This window comes from Epinephelus lanceolatus, chromosome 18, assembly GCF_041903045.1.
Source record: "Epinephelus lanceolatus isolate andai-2023 chromosome 18, ASM4190304v1, whole genome shotgun sequence".
NCBI lineage: Eukaryota > Metazoa > Chordata > Actinopteri > Perciformes > Serranidae > Epinephelus > Epinephelus lanceolatus.
In genome coordinates this window covers 2,891,209-2,909,809 of record NC_135751.1, presented here as the reverse complement: position 1 = coordinate 2,909,809, position 18,601 = coordinate 2,891,209, and the positions used below count along the sequence as shown (strand labels likewise).

At 42.7% G+C, this 18,601-nt stretch overlaps 1 protein-coding gene across 3 annotated transcripts in view; it reads right to left on the bottom strand.

The window, feature by feature from the left end:
* Positions 1-18,601, bottom strand: part of engase (endo-beta-N-acetylglucosaminidase) — a 49,922-nt gene that overhangs the window by 19,342 nt on the left and 11,979 nt on the right. For 2 of the 3 annotated variants that reach the window (XM_033644744.2, XM_078161383.1), the window contains exons 2-7: positions 15,775-15,854; positions 15,452-15,653; positions 12,627-12,775; positions 12,325-12,479; positions 11,110-11,258; positions 1,584-1,755 (exon numbers count right to left, since the gene is read on the bottom strand). In XM_033644744.2, the coding sequence (XP_033500635.1) occupies positions 1,584-1,755; positions 11,110-11,258; positions 12,325-12,479; positions 12,627-12,775; positions 15,452-15,653; positions 15,775-15,854 (907 nt within the window). The remainder of the gene's footprint in view (positions 1-1,583; positions 1,756-11,109; positions 11,259-12,324; positions 12,480-12,626; positions 12,776-15,451; positions 15,654-15,774; positions 15,855-18,601) is intronic. The other variant, XM_033644745.2, reaches the window with a different exon arrangement.

The window sequence follows — 18,601 nt, the reverse complement described above, 5'->3', positions numbered from 1 at the left end:
CAGTCCTGGCCATTTCCACCTGCCTCATTATAAAATCCCCAATCAGAATATCCTCTTAGCTTTGTTTTTGGACGAATGCTCTCTGGCTCTCGGCCTGGCACTGGCTTGTGACCCGTTAACTTTGTTATTGCTCAGTTTCATAGTCTCACCTTTATGAGTTAAGCCATTGTGTTTCCTCTGTTGCCGCTCTGTTTCCGTGGTGTGTGCGAGGGGGGACACAGAGCTGTCCACGCGGGGAGCCTGCCAGCTTTCAGCCAGGAGGGGAGCTGCCGGCAGAGGATGACTCCCGGACTGGGGAGACGTGGAATGGGCTGCATCATCCTTGAGCTTATCGGAGTCCGGCGCTTCGACCCGCGATGACAGAGGCTCAAATCTGTTGGAAAGGCTGAGGTGGGATGAGAGACCGATGCCGAGCGAGGTCCTTTTTTTGCTCCGCAACACCACCTCCAACCATTGCGGCTTACGACGGGGCGTTAAACTGCTGGGCTGCGGAGGAGAGGAGGTAGGATCCCAGGCTACTGTGTCCTGAAGAGCAGCTTTTAATGAGGAGATCTGTAGAGACTGCTCGTGAGCCACGTCCAGGGTGTTTGTCAGCAGCTCAGATTGGGACTTGAGTTCCGCTGACAGCCTTCGGATGTCTTCCTTGAGGTTGACAATGATCCTGTTTTTCTTAATGAGTTGCTGGTTTTCATTGGGAGGGCTGGATGTAGCCATTAGCTTAGCAAACCAAGCTAAGTTGCTACAGGTTGCTTCACAAGTCGGCTCCACTCAGGCTTCAAACGAGGAACTCTCTCTTCCTCTTCCACTATAAAGTCATTTATAGTGACAGTATCTACCTTCACAACGTGTGCCGTCCTGTTTTAATTTAAAACTGTTCAAGTGTAACAATCTTTCATCAGAAGGGTGAGCCTCAGAAAAAAAACAACATAAACAACAAAAAAAAACACCAGCGACGAGCTGTCATTACGCGTGACAATTACGCACAGCTGCACGCTCTTTATAACTCACTGTGTGAACCTATGTTGCATAATAAAGATTTGCCCCCTCGGAATTTTTAACCGCCCCCTCAGTAACTTCATCCTGGCACCAGGCCTGCCTTAACCTCAATCACTGCGTGATTATATAAAGGTAGAAAAATAAATAAAATACAGAGGAGGAGAATAGAATATGAAACAGCCTTTATTTCGTTAAAAACTAAATGAAAACAACGAAATAGGAGCGCTATTCCTGACCAGTGTGTCAAAAGACTGCAGGCCAGGGAAACAAAACAAACAACCCCATGAATCTCTTTATTAATAGCCTATAAAATGACGTGTTTTCTCCTGCGGGATGGGAGAAGACACAAAATCATCGATCTCTATTATCGTGCGGGCATAAATTCTCAGAGTTTTGTGGGTGCGGGCGGGAGTGCACATACACATTGTGGGAGCGGGCGGGAGTGTAATACACACGTTGCGGTTGCGGGGGGTAATGGTCAGAAATTCAGCGGGAGCGGGCAGGAGCGGGTTGAAGAAAACAGTCCCGCGCAGGGCTCTAGATCAATGCTTCTTCATAAGCAGAAACACATGTTCCACAGTGTTTACCTTATTGGTTTCCAACTTTCCTCCCACCACGTTGCCTCGGGCAAACACATCCACTCCAATATAGACGTCAGACTGGCGGCCTTGGACCCCACTGTAGTCCTTCATCCACTCCAGGTTCTGCTCTGTCCAGTTGTAGTTGGTGAAGAAACCATCACAAGCATCGAAAAACATCCTGTTATGGAGAGATTGCAATACAATGTTGGATATTAATGAACAGGCAATTTGGTCAAGTTATAGGAAAAAACACTTTTCTTCATTTGTATGGATCACATCCAACATGAGTTTCAATTTTCTGATGATACCTGCTGCCTGCAGGTTCATCCAACCCTTTTATGTAGTCACGTTCCTCTATTTCCAATTCACACTTCCTGCCCTCCATCTGAATTTTGCACATCATAATAGTCACGCGATTGCAGACAAGCTATTGCTAGCAGCTGACAGTATCATGATTGGGTATGAAAAACACATAATCAAAAGGCTCAGCTGTTCACAAGCAAGGATGGCACAAGGTTCACTACTTTGTGAAAAACTCTCTCATAATGTGGGGATTTTACCATCTACAATCCAAATTATCATCATCAAAAGATTCAGAAAATCCAAAGATATCTCTGCACTTAGGGGACAAGGCTGAAAACCAATACTAGATGCCAGTGACCTTCGATCCCTGCATTTAAGACTAACATGACTGAATAAAGGATATCACTTCCAGTAAACACAGCTCATTGCTGCATCTACAAATTCAAGTTAAGACTCTACCATGTTAAGTGAAAGCCATGCATCAACAACATCCAGGCACACCGCTGACTTCTCTGGACTCGAGCTCATCTGAGCTGGACTGACACAATGTGGAAAAGTGTGCTGTGGTCTGCCAAGTCCACATTTCAAAGTGTTTTGGGAAACCATGGACATTATGTCATCCAGGCTAAAGAGAAAAAGGACCATACAGATTCAATCAGTATCAATCAATATCCTTTATTTAGCCAGGTAAAAAAACTCATTGAGATTTAAAACCTCTTTTCCAAGAGTGACCTGGTCAAGACGGCAGCACAAAAGCAAAATGGTTACACCAAACACACAAGACACAAATAAAATACGATCACATACTACAGGAAAACCAGAGTGGGATTACATGATTACACAGTGCAATCACAAGATCCAATTGAACGTAATTCTCTGTCTTTTATAATTGTCTTGAATTCCCCCAGAGTTACAAGATGTGTCAGTTTCAAGTCCTTCTGCACATCGTTCCAGGTAGACGGTGCAGAAAATTTAAAAGCCTTTTTGCCCAGTTCAGTTCTGACTCTCGGGACCCGCATTTGTATGATGTCCTGAGAACGCAGGCCAAATCGGCTGAGGTTTCTACACATGTGTAAACACAAATATGTAGGCAGAAGTCCAAGAATAGATTTATAAATAAAGGTCAGCCAGTGAGAGAGTCTACGAACATAGAAAGATGGACAATGTGCGATGGCATATAAGGAACAGTGATGTACACGGTAGCTGCAACCAGTAATAAAACGCAAAGCACAGTGGTATACAGTATCCAATTTCTTTAAAAACTGATCAGGAGCATTCGTAAAAAGCAGGTCTCCATAGTCCAACAAGGGTAAAAAAGTTGTGGTGATCAAATGTTTTCTGACTTGCAATGAAAAACATGATTTATTTCTAAAAAAGAAACCCAATTTCAATTTCAGCTTAGAAACGAGTTTATCGATGTGCAGTTTAAAGGACAGGTTCTCATCAATTAGAATGCCTAAGTATTTATAAGATGTGACCATATCAATTTCAACCCCATGAACAGTTGACAACCTAGGAAGGTGAGATGAAAGCTGCTTGCCATTTGAAAATAGCATGGTCTTTGATTTATCTGCATTCAGCACTTTAAGCGATTTTAAAGCTGAAGAAGAAGAACAATAAATTACTGTATCATCAGCATAAAAATGGGACACAGCATCAGACAAATTATCACAAAGATTATTCACATAAATTGTGAACAACAGTGCCCTAATATGGAACCTCGAGGCACGCCCTTTAGAACAGGGAGGAAAGAGGAAAAAGACCCAGCGGCCTGGACACACTGCGTTCTACCTGATAAATAATTAGAGAACCAGTTTACAGCCTGGTTAGATAAGCCAATCTTTTGGAGTCTATCTGCAAGGATGACATGGTCGACTGTGTCAAATGCCTTTGACAAGTCTATAAAAAGAGCTGCACAATATTACCAGCCGTCTAGTGCCTCTATGATGTTGTTTGCCACTTTAACAGCGGCAGTTATTGTACTGTGCTGTTTACGAAAACCTGACTGATATTGTGAGAGGAGACCATGAGCATCTAAAAAGCATTTGAGTTGTTCACTGACCAACTTTTCTAAAACTTTGGAGAGAACACACAGTTTAGAGACTGGCCTATAGTTGTTAACTATGGAGGGATCACCACCTTTCAGCAGGGGAAGAACATAAGCAGACTTCCATATTCTCGGAATCTTATTTTCAGAAACAGTTAAATTAAAAATATGACACAGAGGTTCTGCTATAAAATCTGCAGCTGACCTCAAAAAGAAGGGCTCAAGATTGTCAGGTCCGGCAGATTTACTTAGACCCAATTGCTGTAGAGCCCTAAGGACCTCAGCTACATCAAAAGGAGTCAGATCAAATCCTGAAGCAGTAGCATTAAAAGGTGGTGATTGAAGGCAAACCCCTTGTACATTTGATTGATGTGGATGTGAGGACTCAAATAGAGATCCTGAAGAAACAAAGTGCTCATTAAAATAATTAAGAATGGCTGGTTTGTCAGCTAGAATATGTGCATCTTTTACTATGCAAACAGGCAATTCGTCTGTGGTTTCATCCCCAAATGAAGATTTGACTACTTTCCAAAACTTCTTAGGATCATTTAGGTTACGGGTAGTTTTATCAACATAAAAATCAGACTTAGCCTTTTTAACAAGGAAAGTAAAGCGATTTCTGAGCTGTTTGAATATCAGCCAGTCATCCTGGAATTTAGATTTTCTGGCCTTAGCCCAGGCATCATCCCTTGCTTTAAGGAGGCTGGACAACTCAGGGGAGAACCAAGGATTATTTCTACCCTTCACTCTAAATTTGCGGAGGGGGGCATGTTTATTTATAATAATACTAAGAGCATCATAAAAGTACTTCCAGGTCAGCTCTACATCATTAAAAAGTGAGATCTTGGACAAATCAAAGTGCCATAAATCATGATGAAAACCCTGCTCACAAAAATGTTTATAATCACGTTTTAGAATAATATGTGGCCTTGCTTTTGGGAGCTTAGCTCGTCTGACAGTGGCTATAACACAATGATCGCTCATATCTTTTGCAAAAATACCAATATCTGAATATTTATGAGGAGAATTAGTTAAGAATAAATCAAGAAGAGAGGATTTCTCTGGACATTTAAGGTTTGGGCGTACTGACCCGTTAACTATTTGTGTTAGGTTAAAAGAATCACTCATAGATTTAAAACTATCAGAAACAGAAGATAACCAATCCCAGTTCAGATCTCCTGTGAGAAGAATCTCACTGAAGTCTAAAGTCGAAAGCTGTTTATTCAATGATGATAAAGTCTCACTACTAGCAGAGGGCGGTCTATAGCAGCCTACGATGGTGAGAAAGTGTCCATTTAGAAGCTCCAACTTCAGAGCAAGAAATTCAGATTGACTGCTGAGGGAAAGAGATGATTGAACAGTAACATGAAATTTCTGTCTGACATGTATTGCTATGCCACCACCTTTTCTGGGACAGTCACAACGATAAACATTGTAACCTTTAATAGCAATGTCTTTGTCTGTGATGAATTTCTTTAGCCAAGTTTCAGATAGGACAAGAATGTCAGTGTCAGTCGATTTAACCCAGATTTTAACTAGGTCAAGTTTTGGCAATAGACTTCTGACGTTTAGGTATACAACACCAAGCCCTGATCTGGATTTAAAATCAACTGGAGTACTCAAACAGTTTATATCAGGGCCGGGGTTGAGTTCAATATTACCAGACAATAAAAGCAAAAGAAAAATAAAACATTTCTTCCTCACTGGGTGTGTAGGTACTGGTTGAATAGAACTATGCCTATTCCTTGGACTGCTAGGACTTGGGGGATAAGAATAAAGCGATAGCAACCAGTCATATGCACTAAATAATACAACAAAGTGAGGCAAAATGGCATCATCAGTACAATGCATGGTCCGGATGGGACAGAACTTGAAAAAAATGGTATCCCAGCCGGTGCTTTTTCTGGGAAGCAAGTAATGATTTAGAGTAGTACAGTCTTCCCCGTATTCAATGGGATGCCTACTGTTCCCAACCACTTCAAGTTCGCTGATGGTAGGCAGAGAGAAAAAAGCCAGAAGAGCAAGCACTACATTTGCCATGATGAAAAACAATAGCTGAGCGCAGCTAGCTGTTGCAGGGCTGGTGGAGGCTAGCTGCTGCAAGGCTGCTGGAGGCTAGCTGCTGCAGGGCTAGTGGAGGCTAGCTGCTGCAGGGCTAGTGAAGGCTAGCTGCTGCAGGGCTGGTGGAGGCTAGCTGCTGCAAGGCTGGTGGAGGCTAGCTGCTGCAGGGCTGCTGGAGGCTAGCTGCTGCATGGCTGCTGGAGGCTAGCTGCTGCAGGGCTGGTGGAGGCTAGCTGCTGCAAGGCTGGTGGAGGCTAGCTGCTGCAAGGCTGCTGGAGGCTAGCTGCTGCAGGGCTAGTGAAGGCTAGCTGCTGCAGGGCTGGTGGAGGCTAGCTGCTGCAAGGCTGGTGGAGGCTAGCTGCTGCAGGGCTGCTGGAGGCTAGCTACTGCAAGGCTGGTGGAGGCTAGCTGCTGCAAAGCTGGTGGAGGCTAGCTGCTGCAGGGCTAGTGGAGGCTAGCTGCTGCAGGGCTGGTGGAGGCTAGCTGCTGCAAGGCTGGTGGCACACACCAGCCTTATGCATCTGTGGCCAAAGTCAATTGTTTAATTGGTAGCATTTTAAAGGGCATGCAGGGTATATAAACGATTCTGATTCACCTGAGCAAGTGTTAAGATGGCATATCTAGCCTTGCTAGAGGATATTGCAGCCCATGCCCTTAGGAGAGAGCGCGTATTCAGGGACCGACACAACATGTTTGAGAAAAATGATGAATGGCTTATCAGCCGTTTCCGATTGCCAAGGCATGTGCTATTGCAACTATGCGATTCTCTGGAGCATCTAAATCACCCGACACGCCGTTCTCATCCGATACCTCATCAGGTGCCACTCCTGTCCACCCTCAGTTTCCTGGCTACAGGTACATTTCAGAGAGAAATAGCAGACTGGGCTGGGATTTCACAACCCTCTCTGAGCTGTGTCATCCCACGGGTATTAAATGGCATCCTAAGGCTATTGCCTGAATATATCAAATTCCCATATGATGAACATAATCAGACCGATGTGAAGCGGGGGTTCCATGGCATAGCTGGAATGCCAAATACAATTGGCGCAACAGACTGTACCCATATGCGCATGAATGCTCCATCGATTGACTCAATGCAATACATGAACAGAAAAAACTATCACTCCATCAACGTGCAGATGATCTGTAATGCCGACTGCCATATCCTTAACGCTGTGGCCCGCTGGCCAGGAGGCACCCATGACTCATTTATTTTGCAAAACAGTACAGTGGGAATGCGTTTGGAGGCAGGGGCTGTGAGAAGTGGATGGCTTGTTGGTGAGCATCTTTTGTTCTTGTCTTTTATTTCAATTGTTTTTAGTTAGGATTTTTAGTAAGTCTCTATTCCGTTAATGCTAAAATGTTATATTGTTTAGGTGACCGGGGATACGGCCTTAAAACATGGCTGATGACACCATACGCAAACCCTGAAACCCCTCAAGAGGTGCACTATAATAACATACATGCCCACACATGCGCCGTAATAGAGCGCACTTTTGGCGTGCTTAAGGGCCGTTGGATGTGTTTGGATACAGCCGGTGGCAAACTACTTTATACCCCTGAGAAGGTGTGCAAGATCATCCTGGCATGCTGTGTCCTCCACAATCTTGCAATGACCCCTGGCATTCCTGTAAGACCCGGTGCGCAGCCACAAAACTACGCGCAAGAGGACGCATAGCCACATGTGGGACCTCCTGCCAGGGCTGCAATTCAGGCCTGTCATGAATTGATGCAGCGTCTTTAATGATGGTAAGTTACAATGCGTAATTTCAAAATGCAAACTGAATAAGTTATGATTCTTCCCTCGGCTTTGTCTACATTTTTATTAAGTAAATTAAACACACAGCACTTCAATACACATGCACTTATTTATTGGCGAGGACATTCAATAACTGTTTCAGTGTTTCGTTTATGTTATTTATGCCTGTCGCTATTTCCTTCACTGCATCCAGGAGAGCCAGCTGATTTTGGACAACTTCGTCAGTCAGGACATGGGCATGCCGATGAGACTCCTGAGGCGTGCTCTGAGGCATTGACTGTGGGGCTGGCAGCTGGGAGTGAGAGGTCGATGGCACTGGTTCATCCACTGCATCGTCTGGGCCTACGATTCATATTAAGTTGTTAAACTGTTGCAAACGGATTTGCCATTTTCATTTGAATAAAATGTTTTCCCGATTGACTTGTGCCTGTTAATTAGGAACACACATAATTGCAAATATAACAGTAAAGTTACCTTGGGGTTCTCCTTGGATGTCATCACTTTCACCTTCATTTCCTGGACATATTCCATGAATGGATGTTTGTCCAATTATTGCTGCTAGTCTCTCATCCTGTGGCGTTAGATCAGGTGGACTTTGTCCTCCACCCGTAATGCGTTTTTTGGCATCAACTTTTATGTCGAACCACTTTTTTTTCACACAGTGCGCTTCTCCGGGATACTACGTTGACAGCCTTTTTTTTTTTGCCATGGTTACTCCCGAAGAGACACTCTGGAAAATTCCTTTTCTGGCTTCCACCTCGGACACAATTGTTTCGATTTCTGTGGTTGTAAAGTTCTTTTGTTTTTGCCTTTTGGCGCCATTGCTTCTAACAAACTGTGAATTTTAGTACTTCTCTCCTCGCGTAACCGCTTCCTTCATTCATGAATCAACTCTAGGCAAGTGGTTTCCTTATATGGAGATATGGGGGCGTGGTAGTATGCTAATCACAAATTGCGAGCACGCGCCTGTCAATTTAGAATGATTCTGATTCACACACATACGCAAGGTGGTGAGAACAAAACTGGCCAGTGCGCAGGTGTCATGAATCCCACAGTGATTTTGTGTATGCACTTATTTTGTGCGCAAAGTAAGAACATTTCCACGCACATATTAGTGAATGAGGCCCAATGTCTTTTTCAGAGATGTCCCTGCTTATTCCAGCAAGACAATGAGACACATTTTGCATGTGTTCCAACAGCATGACTTCGTAGTAAAAGAGTGCAGGCACTAGACCAACCTGCCTGCCATCCAAATTATGAAGCGCAAAATACGACTGTTGAGCAACTTAAGTCGTACATCAAGCAAGACTGGTAAAGAATTTCACTTTTAAAACTTCAACAATTAATGTCCTTTGTTCCCAAATGCTTAATGAGTGTTAAAAGAAAAGGTGATTTAACACAGTGGTAAACATGCTCCTGTCCCAACTTTTTCAGATGTGTTCCAGGCATCAAACTCTGAATGAGTGTATCTTTACCAAAAACAATAAAGTGTATCAGTTTGAACAATGCATATCTTCATATCTAAGTAAAGGTCAAAACAGATTTGCACATCATTGCATTTTTATTTTTTATCAAGTTTTTATTTTTGTTTTACACAGCATCCCAACTTTTTGGAATTGGGGTTGCATTTACTTCTGTTACTAATTTTCAGGTGGAAAAGGATTTTTTTTTGCCTTAACTTTTCACTGTGAAGTTTAAATGATGATTGCACAATATAATGGCTATAGATTAATGACTTAGGGCTGCTGTGAAACTGCGCCTGCTTGGGCAACAAAAAAGGTTGTATTGGGTGTGTCAGTACAAGTCAAACAAGAAAGGACAGCAGAAGAGATACCCGCAAACCAATGTAACTAGGCTACAAAGCCACAAAAAGGTCCACAGGCTGAGAACTAGTATAGTTATTTAGAACATTTGTGCACAAAAAAGTGCTCGAAGCGCAAAAACATGATTGTGAATATACAGCAGTTAACATTTCAGTCCCAGACTATCATCAGTCCACAGATTAGAGGGCTGCATTGGGACTGGGTCCCGCCGGGTCCCAATGCAAATATTGCGCGAGCGGGCAGTTTGGACTTTGCTGCAGGCGGGAACGGGCGGCTAAAAAAAACCACTGCAGGATCTTGGTGCACATGCATAAGCGTTTCCACTCTATATTTATTCATAAATGGACAAATAGGCCCTGGCCTGAACCAGCTTTCATACCAATTTGCCGCTTGCTCCACCTGTCTGTTTGTCTGTCAGCTCCATCTGTCATGAGACAAACATGAAAGAAGACATGCAGTTTATTGTGTTTCACTGGCAACGAGCTGTCATTACGCGCGACAATTACGCACGGCTGCGCACTCTTTATAACTCACTGTGTGAACCTATGTTGCATAATAAAGATTTGCCCCCTCATAATTTTTAACCGCCCCCTCAGTAACTTCATCCTGGTGCCAGGCCTGCCTTAACCTCAATCACTGCGTGATTATATAAAGGTAGAAAAATAAATAAAATACAGAGGAGGAGAATAGAATATGAAGCAGCCTTTATTTCGTTAAAAACTAAATGAAAACAACGAAATAGGAGTGCTATTCCTGACCAGTGTGTCAAAAGACTGCAGGCCAGGGAAACAAAACAAACAACCCCATGAATCTCTTTATTAACAGCCTATAAAATGACGTGTTTTCTCCTGCGGGACGGGAGAAGACACAAAATCATCAATCTCTATTATTGTGCGGGCAGAAATTCTCAGAGTTTTACGGGTGCGGGTGGGAGTGGACATACACATTGCGGGAGCGGGCGGGAGTGTAATACACACGTTGCGGTTGTGGGCGGCAATGGTCAGAAATTCAGCGGGAGCGGGCAGGAGCGGGTTGAAGAAAACAGTCCCGCGCAGGGCTGTACCACAGATGTCTTCAATAAATAGACTATTTATGCACTGATCTCAGCCTGTGGACATTTTGTGGCTTTTAGATTGGTTACTCATAAGCCTCGCTTTCACAATGCAATTCTGTCTGCCACTGGCTACAATCTCCCGGGAAAATGAAGGCTAGATTTACAACACGAAAGAAGGGTGTCAACCTTCGGGAAGAGGATAGCGCTTTCATATTTCCCAGTGGCTATCCCTGGTTACCAAACAGTATCAGTGAAAGTACTGCAGTTACTATCCCCAGTAGTAGAAATGGCAGACAAAGGAACAATGAAAGAAACTGTGGAAACTCTACCCGGCAAAAGAAAAAGAGCCTCAGAGCAGGCAAGGCTCAGATGAAAACAGCAAAGAAAACTTGCAACACTGACACCAATAATAATACCACTTGGAAAAATTGGAGTTGTCTGTTTCACTTTAAGTTTTCAAACCATAAAGGAACCGATGTCTCTACCTGTTGGACTGGTTGAGTTCATTTTGCCATGTTAGTCGTCCGTTCTCGATCACACTGTCGTACCACAGGACCAGGCTGCCAGACAGTCGCTCGTGCATCTGGTCTGCCAGATAGCGCAGGAACAAAGGTGTGTTCTTCACTGCATCCGTCTGCCAGCAGGGGACAAAACAAGCAGGACATTGCATGCTTCAGTTAGCATGGTAAATATCAAGATGTTAAAGAGAAAGCCACGACAAAATGTGTGATGTTGAGCATGCTAACATTTGATAATCATCAGTGAACACAATCTCCGCCTGAGGATGAAGGGCATGTCATTAGTTCTGCAAGTATTTGGTCGTAAACTCAAGTAATGGACACATTAAAATGTGACCCAATGGTGTCGCTAGATGAAAAGTCAAAGCGTCACCAAAGCCATTGTAATTAATCCTATCCTGAATGTCTGTGTACCACATTTAATGGCAGTCCATTCAACAACTAAGATATAGATATATATATATATATATTCAAATGGTGAAATACTTCACAGGTTGAGTGACATTTTTGACCTGCTGGTAGTGTTGGACAAATAGACAGGGATCACAAAATTCAGTATATTTCATCCTCAAAATATTTGTACAAAGAAGTAAAAATTGCAAGTTAATGTGGATGGGCTGGGATCTGTCTACAGGTCTCAAAATGGAGTTGCTAGGAATATTACTTTGTTTAATTCTAATTGTACTAGTGCACTGTAATAGAATTCTTTTGCCTTTGAGCAATAACCCATTTGTTCTTATAAAAGCTACACATATTTTATTTTTACATTAAGAGAAAGCAAACCAAATTGCTTTCATGAATTTAGAGGCTGTGCTAAGCAAATAAATGACACAAAGTGGCTGTCATCCAAATAAGGGGCACATTAAGGCTGTACAAAGTACAGAAATGTATGATTAACAGGAAATCAAATTGAGAGTGGAGTTAAGAAGAAACCCTATCTATGCTGGAGAGTTAGGTATAAAAAAAATAAAAGTACTCATATTAAGTAAAGACTAAGCATGTTATTATTTTTAGATGTCGTAAATTATAATTTGACTTGGTAAATTTAATTTTTAACTTATGACCTCCAAATTTTGATTTAGAAAATCAAAATCATAACTGAGTATCTCAGTGTATGGCTTATTTATGGGCACAGAATATCAGTCTAAGTAAAGTGATGGCCAGTTTAGAAGTATCACTCACACTGAGGGAGTTCTCTATGTTAATGAGCCAGCCATCGAAGCCGTAGCAGTGGCTGATCTGGACTAGTTTATCAGCCACTGCCCGGTATGACTCCTCATCTTTTAGGAAGGCCTCGCACACTGCGGCTCCATCAGTCCACTCAGTGATCAAAGTCCCTGGGAAATGGAACATTTTAAACATGAAGACAGAAAGCCTGATTAAGACAGTACTGAAATATTCGTGCATCAAATTCTATATCAAATGATAATATCCAGCATTACTAAATTGGGCCTGGTTCTGCTATATTCGGCCTTTTCACTCACCAAGAACAATGACTCCATGTTTATGTGCAGCATTGGTCCACACAGCAGGAGGAATGGTCACCAGGTTGTGTGTGAAGTAGTTGAAAATATCAATGTACTGCCAGTGGTAGAAGGCATATGGAGCCTCTGCATTGGTGCCCTGGACAAACCTTGACAACAAAGGAGAGCATGGCATGACATTACATAGTAGATTCAGTGCATTCAGAAAGTATTCAGACCCCCTTCACTTTTGTCACTTTTGTTATGTTGCAGCCTGATGCTACAATCATTTAAATTATTTTTTTTTCCACATTAATCTACACTCAGTGCCCCATAATGACAAAGTCAATTCAATCAATCAATCAATCAATCAATCAATTTTATTTATAAAGCCCAATATCACAAATCACAATTTGCCTCACAGGGCTTTACAGCATACGACATCCCTCTGTCCTTTGGACCCTCGCAGCGGATAAGGAAAAACTCCCCAAAAAAAACCCTTTAACGGGGAAAAAAAACGGTAGAAACCTCAGGAAGAGCAACTGAGGAGGGATCCCTCTTCCAGGACGGACAGACGTGCAATAGATGTCGTACAGAACAGATCAGCATAAGAAATTAACAGTAATCCGCATGACACAATGAGACAGAGAGAGAGAGAGAGAGAGAGAGAGAGAGAGAGAGAGAGATGTATAGATTATAACAAATTTATTGTAAATATTGTTTTCCTTTATTGTTATTATTATTTTGAATTCCAAACGCTTGCTTTGGCAATATGTACAGTGTTACCTCATGCCAATAAAGCCATTTGAATTTGAATTTGAATTTGAATTTGAGAGAGAGAGAGAGAGAGAGAGAGAGAGAGATGCAGGTAATGACAGTAGCTTACAACAACATTATTGAAAGTAATAATATTATAGTTCTAGTTCTGGCTACTGTGGTACAATATGTTGAAAGTATGTATTAATATCTGGCAGTATCAATGTGTGACAATAGTCATATGTGTATAATAACAGTAGAAGTATGACTAATGACTAATGATGGCAGCAGCAGCAGGAGGCATCTGGCAGGACCACGGCAGCAGCACAACCACACACGTCACGCTGTCCAGGCACCGCTGCGATATGAGTTAATCTGAGAGACAGTGGAGCACAAAGGCTCCGGAGAAGAAGGCGAGTTAGTGACATCCAGAATGGCCGAGTTAGCAAGATGCAGTAATAGAATACGAGAGAGAGAGAGAGAGAGAGAGAGAGAGAGAGAGAGAGAGAAGGAGAGAAGGTGCCCGGTGTATTATAGGGGGTCCTCCGGCAGACTAGGCCTAAGTCAGCCTAACTAAGGGCTGGTACAGGGCAAGCCTGAGCCAGCCCTAACTATAAGCTTTATCAAAGAGGAAAGTCTTAAGTCTAGTCTTAAATGTGGAGACGGTGTCTGCCTCCCAGACCGTAACAGGAAGATGATTCCACAGGAGAGGAGCCTGAAGGCTCTGGCTCCTGATCTACTTTTGGAGACTTTAGGGACCACGAGTAACCCTGCGTTCTCAGAGCGCAGTGTTCTGGTGGGATAATATGGCACTATGAGCTCTCTAAGATATGACGGAGCTTGACCATTTAGAGCTTTATAAGTTAACAGTAGGATTTTAAATTCAATTCTGGATTTTACAGGGAGCCAGTGCAGAGAAGCTAAAACAGGAGAAATATGATCTCGTTTCTTAGTTCCTGTTAGTACACGTGCTGCTGCATTCTGAATTAGCTGGAGAGTTTTTAAGGACTTACTAGAGCTACCTGATAATAGAGAGTTACAGTAATCCAGCCTAGAGGTAACAAAAGCGTGGACCAATTTTTCTGCATCTTTTCGGGTCAGGATAGGCCTAATTTTCGCAATATTACGCAGATGAAAAAATGCAGTCTGTGAGGTTTGTTTTAAATGAGAATTAAAAGACAAATCTTGATCAAATATTACTCCGAGGTTTCTTACGGTATTATGAGTACTATGTGTTGCTGTTACATGTACTGGACCTAGTACTTTATTATTTTCTTGGAAATGGTGCTATGAACGTAATGTAATGTTAGCAGCCTGGTGTTCGCCACGTTGTGTAGCATTGTGTACACGGTGTGAAGCGAGTGTTACTCTGTGTACACGGTGTGTAGCGAGTGTTACTCTGTGTACATGGTGTGTGGCGACTGGCCAGTGTCACTCTGTGTACACGGTGTGTGGCGACTGGCAAGTGTTACTCTGTGTACACGGTGTGTGGCGAATGTTACTCTGTGTACATAGAAGTGCCGCCGGCTTATTAGTTGTAATAATGCTGGGAGGTGACAGAAGTTACGCACTATAGCTTTAAGTAAGGGTTCACTGAAGAGACAAAATAGCAGCACAAGATAAATGCAATCACATAAAAAAAAGCATATAAAAAAAGGCATTATGTATAGACCTTAACTGCATCGTGATTAACGCATTAATGCTGACAGCCTTAACATATGTATACAAAGCCAGAGCCCACACTTCAACCCCATCCAATGTCCAGACCTGATCACCTACTGATGCTCTTGTGTTTGAATGAGAGTAAATCACTGCAGCAGGTTCAACATCTTCCACAAAAGTTACATGTTACACGGCTTTGGAATGACATGCTCAACAGTCATATATCAGAGTTGTGTTCAGGCGTGCATGCATTTTGGACAATGAAGTGTACACTACCTATAGCACCAAGTAGTGCCCCAAAGTCTTGAAATATCCTTGTGAACTGTACATGAGTCATGAGCTCGAAGGAAGGGAGTATAACTTTAAGAAGCAGAGGTCTCAATGACCAGAAAACTACAAGTTTTTAATCCCAAACTATGCATCCATACCTGTCATCTAGGTAGCCACCCATCATGTCATGAGACACCAATGTCCGACGTAGACAACTAGTCAGGGGAGGCTCCCGAGGTGCCAGGGGGACTACTGCCACATTGAAGGGGTTTGCCTCACTTCGTTTCCACAACAACAGCTCCTCCAAAGTTTGAAGACCACAACTGATTGGTTCAGTGGTTTCAGCATCGTAATGTTTGACTGAGAGGGAGAGGAAATGAAACAACATGTTTAAAGTGTGGTTTGATTTCTGACATTAACTGCAGCTCAGATTTTTTCAGACTGTCTTACAGATGCACTACTAGCAACAAAATCTCTTCACCTGGTAGTGGTGAGGGAAGATACTTGATCACTTCATGGACACTGCTTGAATCCATTGGTTGATCCAAACAAGACTCCAATCTAATGAAAGTACAAGGTGGTAAAGTGAGACTCATGCATTTGAATAAACTCTACATGGAAGTCTGGGCAGTAAAACACATTTCAAGACTTGTTTTTGTCTTTAAAAAAAAACAAAAACAAAACAACACTTGATGATAAGGTAAGATGCTGTGGGTTGCAAATTGCGGTGAACACCCCAATTGAGAAGCATATTCTAAAGGTGCTGTATACATTTCCAAGGAACGCTCCTAAAACCTGACAAATGCCGGCATGTCCCATGTCTTAATCAGAAAACGCTACATTCAAAAGAAGGTCTTATTTAGAATATTGAATCAGAATATGCTGTTTTCATGACCCATGGTCAGGCTCCATCATATCTCAGAGATAGTACCATATTATCCCAACAAATCACTGCACTTCAAGAATGCAAAGTTACTAGTTTTTCCTGATGTCTCCAAAAGTAGGATGGGAGCCAGAGCCTTCAGCCATCAGGCACCTCTTATGAGGTACCATCTTGCAGTTTAAGTCCAGGAGGCGGACATTGTCTCCACATTTAAGAGTGGACTTGAGACCTTTCTACAATGCAATGTTCTACTTGGAAACATTCATGTGGATGTCACTTGACATGCACCAGACACCCAAACACTATTTCAGACCAAGTACACCCCCTCATGGCAACGGCACCTCCCAATGGCAGTGCCTTGCAACCTTGCCACATTGTTAATAATAGGTTCATTCGAGATGAGCCAGGCCTAGGCAGAATTATCACAGCTGATCACTGCACAACGCATGCTAGTTGGATTTGCGTCCAGCTTCATCCCGACTTGCTCTGACATCGTGCACAAGTGAATAACGATATTCTCAAAAGATTGAGGCGCTGCAGTTTTTAGAACCAGGCACTGCTTTTGCTCTCCACCAACTGCATGACCCAGGGCATGATGGGAAACGCCTGCCTCGTAACAGCTGATTGGTTTAGATGTTGACTCAACAATATGAAGTTTTATATAAACTTTTCATTTGTGTTGAATTGGAGAGAGTTTTATTTTATTTGTCCGATTTGAAGGTTTATTCTCTTAACAGATTACATGTTGTGTGACTGATGGTAAAGTTTAGTAGTCAGACTAAATACACTCATTTAGATCATAAACTAAACAGAGTCTATTGTATATCAATATTGGACTGTTTTAATTACTGTAGTATTTAGCAACACAGAGACTTGCAGTAAGTGGGTTTTGAGGATTCTTTGTCTTGTATTTCTGTTCTGTCTTTGACTGTTGGGCCAATGTTTTTAATGTATTTCTGTTGTTTGAGGAGGACAGGTTTGCTCAGCTGATTTATATACAGCAGCAAACACTACATTATTGAGTAATGAGTAGTGTATGCAGTTCAATGAAGCCAGGATTGCACAGATTGTACACTGGGTAAACAGAACAACCACTCCACAAGCACATGGCACAGCACAAGAGAGCCAGCTCCTTGGGTCAAGACTCAGCTGTCCACTTTCATCTAAAGGAGAGGGCACATTTCCTTCCAGCACAGCAATGTACACATCTTGGCCAGAGAAGACAAATGGTTTGAAAGAAGAGTGAAAGAAGCCATCTACGTCAAACTGGAATGACCACTGTTAAACAGAGAAAGTGGCCTACAACACCACTTACAATGCAGTCCTAAGTTTATTCCCCAGACACCTTAACACCCATTCACACCTGGACCCATCTAACCCTAACGACAGACAATGGCCAGGTGGGTCAACGGCTCACATGTGACCTTAATGACTCTGAAACTCAGAGCTCACGTCTCTCTACACACATGGGGTTTCATTCATTTACCAAAACATGGTGTGAGTTTCTCTGTAACACTCCGCAAAGGACATGCACATTTGACAGCTCGTGCTGCCCGCCCCACAAAACTCCTCTTCATTGCAGTACCAGTCATGTATAAGTTTACATCAATAAAGCTAATATTCACTTTAACACATTTCCGCATCCCACATAGGCAATGTAAACTTCTTTGAGGCACATAGCACTGCAGCCATCTCAGTAACCTCCACAGCCTTGTCCTGCATTCACATGATGTTAGAAAAATCTGAAGAATGACTGACCCCATCATATTTCATGGCTCACCCGATCTGTTTCCTTTGGTCTTATAATCTATGTGTTGTTTAAATGCTCTGAGCAATAAAATACAACACATCTTCTTTGTAGTGTCCATGTTGTTTCCACATTAAAACTTGCCACATCTCATTAACACACTGAACTCTGAAGAACAACCACCCAAGCAGCGGATGAATGCACCATTGGCCTTGGCTTGCAGAGGTCTCGACCTGAGTCCGATTTAGATGGTCCTCGTACATGTAGAGAAAGAGAAGACGACACCTCCGTCACGTCACTTACCAGTACAACAACCAGTTTAACTTGGTCAACCATTAATGCAGCTGGCTCTTCAGGAACACCATCCTCCTTTACATCTGTGGCTTCTAACTCCTCTACCTACAGCCCAGGATTCTAGCAGTGTCTGCAGCTCACAAAAAAAAGGACAAAATGCAATGAATTACGCTCTCCTTTTGTTTTTTTGTCTGTCTCCGACAAAATCATTCTTTTCCTGAGACAATAGGCTCATTTGAGAGGAACTGTGCCTTGCTTGGAAAGTAGACAAGAGCAGACAGCTGCAGCCGGGGGCGGTGACAAAAAGCTGCGGTGAAGTCGGACAGTTTCCCGACAGTTTCCAGCAGCCTTCAGTCCGTACAGGAAGTCACAGAAACACTCACA